The sequence below is a fragment of the Ammodytes marinus genome, assembly GCF_949987685.1.
Source record: "Ammodytes marinus genome assembly, chromosome: 15".
Classification (NCBI taxonomy): Eukaryota; Metazoa; Chordata; class Actinopteri; order Uranoscopiformes; family Ammodytidae; genus Ammodytes; species Ammodytes marinus.
Window position 1 is genome coordinate 6,902,402 of NC_137219.1, and position 11,974 is coordinate 6,914,375.

General features: G+C 39.0%; 1 protein-coding gene across 2 annotated transcripts; it reads right to left on the reverse strand.

Moving 5' to 3' along the window:
* Window positions 1–71: 71 nt before the first annotated feature.
* On the reverse strand, window positions 72–6,474 carry LOC307261396 (ensconsin-like; the record flags this gene model as incomplete). Of its 2 annotated transcripts, XM_080041937.1 has the most annotated exons (15): window positions 72–950; window positions 1,126–1,348; window positions 1,494–1,544; window positions 1,659–1,763; window positions 1,883–2,051; window positions 2,203–2,380; window positions 2,928–3,166; window positions 3,260–3,405; window positions 3,754–3,887; window positions 4,130–4,246; window positions 4,442–4,541; window positions 4,913–5,076; window positions 5,212–5,286; window positions 5,521–5,619; window positions 6,342–6,474. In XM_080041937.1, the coding sequence occupies 15 exons, from the start codon at window positions 6,460–6,462 to the stop codon at window positions 940–942; spliced, it is 1,932 nt and encodes a 643-aa protein (XP_079898063.1). In that variant the 3' UTR covers window positions 72–939. The 2 variants fall into 2 exon arrangements, with proteins under 2 accessions (XP_079898063.1, XP_079898062.1); XM_080041936.1 differs by lacking the exon at window positions 4,130–4,246 and having other exon boundaries at window positions 6,342–6,462.
* Between the last annotated feature and the right edge of the window lie 5,500 nt (window positions 6,475–11,974).

Here is an 11,974-nt window from a genome sequence, read left to right on the forward strand (position 1 = left end):
GTTTATTTTACATCAGAGTTTTTATGTTTACAGTCAACAACTTAAGTGAAAAACAAGGCAGAGATGCGGCATAGTATCGACTTTTAATATGGTATATAGGTTAACAAGTGCCAGGTTCTGTATAAGCTATGCTTCGACTATGAGATCAAATACTGTTGATCTGATACATTTGTTTTTATATGTTTTTATTATAATAAACTCACTTAACCTCTACGCCTTAAACTTTTTACGCTTTGTAAAGTGATTGCGCGATATCAAACGAAGCAAGTGTCAGTGCAATATGCGCTTTGTGCATTGTGTCCTCTAAAACCACACTTGCAAAACTGAAGCAAAGTCTTTGGAAACTAAGTTCCTTAGCAGCTTTAAAATACGTGATTGCTATACTTCACAAAATCAAAGGGTAAGACAAGAATTATACACAAAGTCACTTCCACCAACAACCTTAACTCTTGTGCTCTTGGCACAAACAGCCACTTCAGCTGTTCTAATTCCACAGTGACAAGACTGAGGAGGGAAAAGTGCTTAGATGGCAAGAAATATCAGGAATAAGCAAAAGGCATATGGCTAACATACTGTATGTTGTGATTGTAAGAATGACTATTCCTAGTATTTCATAGAGGTGACACTCTCCATAACTAAAAAACTGCATTCGCCAGCAAACTATTATGACCACTCTCTACATCTACTGGATAGTTATTATTAGTTCAGGAACCTGCCGTACTGGAAAAGGTTGTGAATATCTTGCCCAAATACTTGTGCCACTGGTTACACACAGAAAGGTGAAGGAATGCTGACGTCCTCAGTGAGAGGCGAGGCTTTAATTTTACATGCTGTTTCAAGGTGCCGAGGGGCAGTAAAATGGCTGTACCTCCTGTGCTTCACAGAGGAATCACAGATCTCCAACAAAGATTTTGAACGTCTGCTCCACTTTGCAGGTGCTCAGATGACTTCTGAAGAATACACAATGGGGAAAAAGAAAATATGTTTCAGTGTTCAAGTCAAACATTTTTTATGAATTTTAAAGTTTTTGACAGTATTTAAAGCATAAAAGCTATTTTTCAGATTTTTGCCTGATTATTTTAATTTCCCACCCTGAGGACAAGTGATCTTCTGGTTGTGTCTCACCTGCCCGTTGGTGGGTCTGTATTTCCTCCAGGCCTGTGAGAGTCCTGAGGGACCTGCGTTCTTTGAAGGCCACCACAGGAACCGTGTCCTCCTCCTTGTTCAGCTGTGACGCCTTCGTCCCCACCGGCAGCTTGATGGCGTCTTCTATAGTGCCATTGTGCGCCGGCTCTGTGTTTTCCTTTGGTTTGGTGATATTTGGGAGGACCCTTGCTGTTACAGAATTCTGTGATGATAAACGATTATACAATTTAGTCGAGGACAAGCTGTTTGGCTTTAAACTAATGGTGCTGTCTAGGTATAAGTTGATAGTGGACGTGCGTCATGAGAGCCCTGGGGGAGTGTACTTTTTTTTAAACTTAAAATATCACCGTATCTGGAGAATCTGTCCTCCTGGTTCTCCGCATGATCTCCTCTAATCGCTGGAAAAGAAAACGGCTTTCATTAAAGCAGTCACAGTAAGCTTTGAAAAAACACTTTCAGTCTCAGAACTTCTGTTATAAGTACATTTGATAACACATCTAATATTTTTAGACCTTTTTTCTTGCTTGGCGAGCTGCATCCTCTTTCTGTGCGATGATTTCTCTCTCTTGTTGCATTTGCTCCTCTTTTGCCTTCTCTTTGGCTTGTTCCTCCTCTCGCTATAGTAGACAGAAAAAACAGTGAAAACAGTAATAAATTCCATTTAAAATTAATTAGTACAGAAACAAAAAGAATGCCTTTCTATGTCTGCCACTTTAGAAATGTTTGCTTTTCCCACCTGTTTCTGCAGAAGGGCGGCTTCCTTCATAGCCTGAGCTCTTTCTTCCTCAGCTTGTCTCTGCTCCTCTTCCTCCCTCCTCTGCTTCTCCTCTACGAGACGCTGAGCCTCGGCCTGCTGTCGAGCGCGCTCCTCTGCCCTCCTGTGCTCCAGCTCTTCACGACTGCGCCTGGACATAAGATAAGATTGCCTTTATTGTCATTGTACAGTCACCTATACAACGAAATTTGGAGATATGTCATAAATGGTATTACAGCTGCCCTGATAGTCCTGATACTGCTGTGATTGTCTGGTATAGGTGTATGTGCTTTTTTTTTTACCTTTCAGCCTCCTCCCTTTGCAGGCGCTCCTGCTCCTCTCTTTCCCGTTGTAGTCGTGCCTCTTTCCTCCTTTCAGCCAGCAGACGGGAGGCCTCCTCTCGGTCCGTAGTCCCGGCTAAAGGCCTGCTGGTGACTTCAGTAGGCAGTGGAGCGTGATGAGGAGGTGTTTGAGGTGGACCTGAGGAGAAATATCAGTAAACGTCAGCTTCATCAAATATAAACACGCTAAAGGTCAGCTATTATGCAAAATGCACTTTTTTACGTTTTAACATGTTAATATGGGTCCCCAGTGTGACTAGATACTCCCAAAGTATGAGAAAAAAACAACTCTCTTTTTCTCCAACTCCATCATTCTGAAAACCTGTGTTCAAAAACCCCAGCTACACATTACCAACCTAGCGTTACCTCCACCTGTGATAAGCACACCCCCAGATACCCCTGAATCTAACCAGCATTTAGATGTAGAGCCAATCAGAGCAGACTGGGCTTTTTGAAAGGCAGGACTAAAAGAGACAGGCTCTTGAACTGGGTGTTTCAGACAGAGGCTGAAAAGAGGAGATTTTGCAATGGCACTGTGAGAAATATAAAGTATTTTTTTGGACGCTACACCATGACTACTGTTTCTAGTAGAAACCCAAATTGCTATTTTGAATCTGAAAATGAGCATTATATGTGAAAATAAAACATTAAATACTGCACTTTTTTTATACATTTCTCCATCTTACTTCCATATCCTGCAGTTCTGGTTATGGATTTGGTGTTTTCGTCGGGCAGGTCAGAACATGGAGTCTCCGGTGGATTGTCATTCCTTATTTCCTCTGGCTGACTTTCAGCTGGCGTCCTGAAGGGCCTTGAGTTACCCGGCAAGAGGGCAGAAGCGCAAACAGAGACGTCTTCCTCAGGGACAGACGGGAGCTCCAGCTGCAGCGGGGTCGAATGTCTGCTGATTGATCTCCGGGGGGTCCTTTAAGACGGGTAAACGAGAGCACATGTCCACATTACTGGTACGGTCATTGATATGCAGTGGATGTTTTTGGTCGCAAAATGTTTCACCTACCGTTCAGGTGAGGGGGAGGCTGTTTTGCTTTTGGAAACCTTGGCTGGTTTCACACTTGTGTTCATGGCACGTGATCTAGTATTTGAGGGACTGTTTGAGCTCTTCTTAATAGCCTTGCTGTAGTCTGGCTGTTTTGCAGTTTTGTTCTAAACCAAAAAGAAGAGAAAGAAACGATAACAGATTTCCGTCTAAAAATCTCTCTGAAAAAGTAAATCCTAAAAAAAAAAAAATACTATTTTTACATAGACAGAAATAAATAAATGGAAGCAAAGTGGAGAGCCTGTCTTCATGATTAATTACCATGACAACGGTGGTGTCATATTCAACAACATACTATACATCACTTGTATACGGTGTGGATCTCTGATGAGAGTCAGTGTCAATAGATAAGGCACGTTTCTTTTATTTTTTTTTACCCATGATTATTTCTAGATGAATGAAGTCAGCCCCCTGGCTTTAGATACATTCACATAATTCTATTTAGTTTAATTTACCTGTGCCAGGATGGTGCTTCTGGGCCGGCTGTTGTTGGGACTGGGGGAGGCAGATGTTCTGCTTTGGACTGAACCAGAGTGGTGCTGGGGTTTGTGAAGGATGGTGGTGTTGGTGGATGTAGAGTGATATGAAACTGCACGGCGACAAATATGGACAACTGAGCCAGTGATTTGTGCCATAATAAAGATAGTGATTATAACAATGGTAAATCGAAGGACAAATGGTGGGAAAAAGTGATTGAAATGGGAAGCAGTGCATAAGCAGGGAAGAAGATTAGCAGCGTTAGTTGTAGCAGTACTAGTATCTTATAAATGCACTTAATAAGCATTGTATTGTAAATGGGTAACATTTGTTATCGTGGGGGGAAGAGTATACCTTCTTCTCCTGACTCACAAGCAGCACTCTTGCTCCTGGCCAGATAAGAGCATGTGGGGGTAAGCAGGCGACTGATCAAGTTCTTCTCCCATGTTGTCAGTGGTAAGCGACGTGGAACTAGCGTTTTGATCGGTGCAGAGTTTTAAGTGCAGCAAAAAAAAAGATAAAGCACTCTCGATAATTGTTAGGTTAAGATACAGTATGTTACACAGAGACTAGATACTTTGAGGTTATTGTGGTGTTATGAGTTTAGAAAGATTATGGTTAAAAAAAGATAGAGTGGAAAAAAAGAAAGCACAATCATCTACTTACCATTCCTGGTGAACTTCCGTCCTCTTGGATTTTGACTGAGGTTCAGTTGGGCCTTTTGGCTCTTCTCCATGGTCCTAAGCACTGCAGATTCATGGCGTTCCTTTATATAGGAAAACAATCTTTATTCTTACTTGAAGCGATTCTGGAGAATGCTTGTTGTCAAAATAGTTTCATGTCAAAACCAGTGAATCTCCTCATCCGCTACGCTACCTGACCATACTGTGTTAATACACTGCCTAGGCTACGATGCCCCCCCCCCTTGTTTACATGCCCTTTGTTTACATAGACTAGGCTGTGTATAACACTGGATTATTTTTCAGCACACATAGAGATATTCACTGATTTTGCTAAAAAGTGACTATCACAACAATCGCTCTACAGAATTGCTGACCACACCTTTAATACAGAGCTTTGAGAGGATCAGCCTCACTAAAAATAAAAATCATTCTGATAGCCACCATCTAAACTCACTGTCTCCTCCTTATTCCTCTGCCTGCGCTTTTCTTCCACAGCAACACGCCTCCTCTCCTCTTTCAGCCTCTGCTCCTGGAGTTTCCTCTTGCGCTCCTGCAGCTGCTGTTCATGGTATCGCTTGGCCCGCTGCTCGCGCTCCAACCTGCTCAGCTCCCGAGAGGCTAAGGTAAAAAAGAAAAAAAGTCAACCAATAAAAATAGATTAATATGTTACAAGTCTTAATCACGCTCATCAGAAATTGAGGACAATGTGTTAACCGTGTCATGTAAATTGTACCACCGTAGGAGCTCATATACCAATTAACTTCTGCTGCTCTTCTCTTCTCTCCCGTGCTGCATTCAGCCTCTCATCCACATTTGGTCCATTTGCCACTAAGAAAGCCAAAACCAAACAAGCCATGATGTACATAAAGTAATTCTATATGTTGTATTAATTATTAACAACAAAATCTAGGTACTCTGTAAAAGGAAGTCATGTTGAAAATCAGGGATGAATAAGTATCTATCTATCTATCTATCTATCTATCTATCTATCTATCTATCTATCTATCTATCTATCTATCTATCTATCTATCTATCTGGGTGAATGTGAGAGCTGTATCAAACCTGAATTGGCCCGTGGAATGGCTGTGTTGCAGATTTTGGGAGACGTGTTGTTGACAGAGCAGGCTGTTTTCTTTGCCTGTGTATTTGGTTTGACACCGTCTAAAATTGGGGGGGGGGGGAAACAGCCATTTATTGTAAACAGCAATATCATAATCTGACACTTTATATTCACTTTATAATTGGATTATATCATGTACGAAAACATACATAGAACCATACCATTAGATGCATCTTTAATACAAGAGAAGATAACATACACAGTATGTACTGTATATAAACGAAGACATCTGCTGAAAAAAATGTCACAAATAGTGTCTGTTCTAGATAGACTGGGATTGCCTCTGGGTCAGCTGCAAATGAAAGAGCCATTATAAACTGCCTGCGTTTAAAAGGCGAATAGAACATGCTAGCACCTGATCAGTGCTCATGAATATGACTAAAACAAGCAATACAAAAGGTCAAGGATTATACGTTCCACACAAGGCTGGTGAGTAATTCATGTACTGTACATGCACAAAGAACGTGAAAAAAACATTACATGGATTTATTCCTTTAGGGTTAAAAATGTCAGGATGCTATTCATTCTGTTTCAACAGATGCCCCCTAATGTCAGCATGTTTGTTTTAATCATGATCAATTTCAAAATGATGAATAATTTCTAACAGGGGATGTATATTTTATAAATGCGTCATCAATACGATCAGATGATGCTGTATTTGTGATCTACAGTCGTTCCTGATCTGCTTCGAGGAAAGGCTTGTTTTGATTTGTCACTGCATAAATCCTCCTTTTAAAAAAACAAGCGTATAAAAGCTACTAACCTCCCGTTCTTTCAGTTCCATTCTTCTTCCTCTGGATCTCGATGGTGCGTGTAGAAAGTGGTCCCTGCGATGGAGGGATGACCCTCTTTTGCACAGCCATGCTAGCTATTGAGCCTGGCATACCAATGCTCGCACTCAAAAAAACCCTCCCTCTCTCTCTCCTCTTTTCTCTCGTCCCCCCCCCCCCCTCGTCCCCCCCCTTTGAATTTTCTATTTCAAGATGCCTTCTGGTCCTGCGCCGTGAAAGGAACTGCCCTTCTGCATCAGCTGGTTTTCCATCTGTGCCTTACGAAGCAATTCAAAGAAAACCATTAAAACAATGCATCCAGTTATCCCCCAGTCCAGTGGTATGGAGATAAATTAAAGCTTAGTATATCCAAACAGATAATGTACTATTGTCTCATTTATTAAGGTTATGGAAGATGCTCAATGGGTGCTGTATATAAAAAGACTACACCCCCCCTTAAAAGATCTTACCCTTGTGAGCTGCCCTGCTTTACTTTCACATATAAAGCCGTGTCACTTTAATTCCCCCTCCACATTGCCTGCCTGCTAGATGGATGGATGTAGCCAAAGGGATGCAGCATTTCCAGGAGACGGAAAGAAAAAAAATGGAAGCAAAGTGGAGAGCCTGTCTTCATGAATAATTACCATGACAACGGTTGTGTAATATTCAGTGACATACATTGCTGAGACATGAACTCTCTCTGATGGAGTCATTGTCCTCAATAGATGAGGCATGTTTTTTTTTAAACCATGGTTCCTCCTTTATGAATGAAATGATATGACCACCACTAGATGGAGGCATTTTTTTATACACAAGATGAAGTCAGCTTTGTCTTTCAATGGCTTTAAAAACATTCACATAAGTCCCCTTTTTCAACAAGATTTGATGTTTTCATGAAGGGACAAGTGAAGAAGATGCATGCAAAAATTAATTCTCACTTTTTAGTTCCAACATAGTTATCCATTTATTTGTCTGATTTGATATTTAACAAGTTGTACCAGTTGATATACTATTCACTAAAATAGCCAGCCAACAATCTATATGGATATTTTAAGATTATAAAAACAAAAGGTTCAGTCATGTGCATTCAATATAATTATTTTGTGCATAAGATGAATCTGTTCTCGTCAATCTTATCGACTGAAACACCATGAAGTTAAGAAACAAGGTAAGAGCACCGTTTCAATTTGGCTATAACACTTCAAACAGAATTACAATTAAGATTTTTTTCAGGCAACCTGACAAAATCTTTCACTTCAAGTATAAATATTGCTTTCATTCTGGCACAACTAATCAGTAGTTAATATATTATTATTTTAAATAAAGAATACAAAAACCTTTATAAAACATTGACCAGAGTCATATAAAAACTGTTATTAGCCCACCTATGCTAAATAAAAGAAATATGTAGCCTACATTTTAAACAAAATAACTTGGTTGCTGTTATTGATATGCCACCGATACACTATAGCTATGCTGCCTGTTATGTTATGGTGAAGCTGACCTTTTGGGGCAAAGGTTAAAAGTAAAATATAGTCATAATGCGATAAAATGCACACCGCTGGTATGAAAGTAAACTGTTCTATCAATTAGATAAGTAAGGTTGTTGTCGTAAGCTACAACAACACTGCAATTTGTGAAATCCAATTAAAAAAAATTCTCAGTGATGATGATTCGTGCACGCACCTGGTCATGCTAACGATGGTAAATCAGCACGAGGCAGATGAAATGAATATAGCCTACTCGCTAATTACACTAGCTAACTAGGCGACTAAACTACAAACCATATAGGTGTATTTATTTGCTATAATAGTAACTTGAGGCAGGTTACAATAGCATTAGAGGCTATAGCTACTACTAGGCTATAGAGGTGTTAGATAGTCATACTTAGCTTACCTCAGAGAATACAGGAAACGTTGAACCAATGTGCATTGTTAACAAGAATGTAGCAAAAACTACAGACCAGTGAAAGTTTCCCAAACTACAGTGAAGACATCTACTTGGCCACCAGATGAAGCTTCCATAGGAGGTAGGCAACATCTTAATAGTCACAAATAATTATTACAGGAACCACAGGTTCCCTTCAGCAAAGCAACATAAAGAAAATAAAAGCTAAAAATATAAAGAGTAAAACAAAAGTGAAGACACAATATGAGACTATAAACATACAAACAGTGCAGACATAAGACAAAAAAACTTAAATGTAGAGATAAGGTTTATATAATGATATATACAGTATGACTGTATTCTTGCTAGAGGCTGATCTAACCATGTCCTTCATGATGGTGTTGGATGAAAGTCAACGCCAAGAGTGAATTTAGATTGAAAAAGCTCCTTCTTTAAGAGGCTTTTGAGAAATATTCACAAACAAAAATGTTGTCGCGTAAAGGCTAAACCTTTTTCGGTTTGTTTTTATAGAAGTTTTATTAAAACCATAGAATAAACAAACCAATCATTCCGGTTTTAAGTTGGCCTAATTCATTTTAATTAAGTCCTTGGGTTCACTTGAGGTCACCTGAGCCAATAGGCTACGTGCTTGCTGCCCGGTACAATGCCCCCCCCCTGACAGCAACAATAACAATGCTCTCTGGCTGTGTTTCACTGATGAAGCTTGCCAAACTCCCCCATCCAAGAGTCTAAAAATGTGTCATAAGGATACATTACACAGCAGTCAGGTGGTGTGCTTACAGAGTCACTGGAGCACAGACAAGATGGTGGTAACCCGCCTACAACCAAAAGCCAAATAGGGCTTTGGACACTGGACCTAAGCAGGATAAGATTGCACAGTTGGTATCAAGTCATTCTCTGGTTCACCCTAGACAACTTCATCAAAGGTGTCAATTTAAGGGCTTGCTTGCTTACTCATGCAATTCATTAGTGTTACCTAAATATTCATCCAACATAAAAATAACTTTTTTTTTACTGCATAGTTATTGCATAGATGTGCTTTTACACCTTGCACCTAACATTGTTAATTTCTTCTCATAGACTGTATAACTTATACATGCTTATACACACCTATATTCTCTGATGTATATTTGGTTGCACATTGTTAAATACTTTTTATTTTTCTAACCAGAAAAGTCAACGATGGCACATTGGCTTGGTGGCTGATGTCAACTTCAATGTGTTTAAAGTTGCATTTGGTGAAAGCATCCATCAGAGGTTGGGGTCAGTGTATTGGACTACAGGGACAGCTAGTAACTTTGCACGACCGGTGACATGGTTACAAGCCGTCCTGGAGGAACTAGGACATCTCCTCAACCCCCTTGAAGCCTGTAACGAATCATGTAATTAAAGGCAGAATCCCTCAACAGAGTGGTCCGGTTGGTGTCACTCAAAGTATCACACACTTCCAGCTTAGCAGACAGGAAAATGATTTAAGCAAAGTACTGCAGAAGAAAAGTAAGGAAGTAGCATAACACATCTCCATTTTGTTTTATATGTGTCTTGTTAAACATAGAAAGCAATAATTTTCTTTAGGGATTAAAACATAACCATATTTTCCAAATTTAATAATAATTATGTTTAAAAGGTTGCCTGTAATTTCCTCTAAGCAAAATCTATTTTGTTTTGTTGTTAACAGTGATACCTCCGCCTAATGAGGATGCCACATGCAACACTGACATGAGCGCTTCAATAATTCAGAGACTTGTTTCATCGGACACCAGCAACTTTAGACTTTGGCGTATGGGTTACAGACCGGCGGTATGTGTAATTGATGTGATGATGAGTTTTACTTTGGCATTCAGTAGAACTTGTATTAAACAAAAGTTTATAAGGCAATCCTCAGCAAACTAATGCAACTAGGTGCCTTTTAACACTACTTTTTGTGGGGAAAACACATGTCAAATGTTTTCTTTAATTTATCCTTATTTTGTTCAAGTTGGTAGCCTTATGTAGAAATATATCAACAGCTCTTGTTTGCACAATTTTGTTAAACCTTAAGGCGCAACCTGAATTAATTTGTTACACAAGGCATTGCAAATAGGACGCTGGTGATTCAATGACAAAAGATTGTGTGTCTGCTGCACCAAGACCCAGTTTGCAGCAGCAGCCTATTAAAAAATAAAAGGGAGCATTTTTCCAAAAACAAGCTTTGACCTTTAATTTACTTCCATGAATTCTGTTGCATGGCAATATTATAACAATGACCTCACATGTACACATTTCAAGTGCTTTCAATGAAGAACTGTTGATATTACAATTACAAAAACACACAGTGCAAAATTATTTTTACTTGTTGGTTTCTTTACATGCAGCTTGTACTTTGTGACTTTTCAATATCTAATTATGATGAGGATTCTTGAGTACTGCTTTGCAGTATCACAATGCAATTAGAATGTATTCCGTGGCGTCTTGGCCTGTATAAAAGTTGCTTGTTGGGTTTTCCTCTGCAACCTTAAAGGATGAGTTAGGCTACATGAGAAACCATGTTTAATTTTTTTTAGAGGCCTTTTTGGATTGGCAGACTCTGCTCAGAGTGACGTCTCTCATCAGTCCCTAGTTATAGTTACCAGTCTCGGGTTCAACACTCATGCACTATTCATCGGTGTATCACATCACTCCTGCCTAACTTCAGACGTGGACAAACCTAATTCTTTTCCGTGCAACTTTAGTTTGTAGCCCAATTTTTACCGCTGTGTAAATGTCTAAAATGTTTATGTAGTTTTGCTTTCATCGCAGAGGGAAAAAAAAGTTGCTGTTTCCCTTTCAGGATCTACTAAGAGGGGGAGACAAGAGCATAATTTCTTTGTATGGTATGTATTATAACTTTGTATCATTTAATCTGCAATATCTAGTTAAGCAAAGATTGGCTATAACAACGAAAGCTTTGGTATTTAGACTTGAATGTTTTTGAAGCATACTTGAAAGACTATGTCTTTGAGATGGCACCTTCTGTTGACCAATATATGTTTGAGCAGAGTTTTTTCTATCTGTTTTTGCTGGAATATTTCAAACTTTGCATGTTAGGTCTCTTGCAGTGGTTGTTAATTTGCTTGCTTTTTGGTTATTCCAAATTGCAAGTGTCTTTTTCTGTGAAACATGCAGCTTTTAAGAGTCTTTCATTATTTTGCTGGGCTCTTGGTTTGAAAGTTTCAAGCATGTTCAGAATACAGTATATTGTGCATAGTTCCATTGTGTTCCATTTTATTTTCTGTGTTTGATCACTACAAACAAATGAAAAATTTGAGAAAATATTTTAAAAAGTTAAACAAAATATTAAGGAAAAATGTGTTAGGCCTTCATGAAGAGCTATAGGTCATTTATGTATACTTTTGAAAATGCCACTCTTAGAAATTATTAGTACCTGATAAAGTCAGCAAATTAACTTTTTAGATTAAAACTGCACCTGTGGAAAGGGCACTTTGCTGATTAATTACATCATATTCATTATTTTAGGTGGACTATTTTTCACAATGAATGTGAAATGCATCCTCTTTAATTGATGTATCAAGGTCCGTTTATTTGAATAATTGAAAGCCCCTTTTGAAGGCTAAACCAGGGTGTGGTAGTGCACAGACACCCTTATTAAAACGATTGCATACCGACTGTTCGGTTCCAAACAACTTGAAATATATGTTTCCTATGTGCTTGATTGTGAATAAATATGCATTAAACGTTT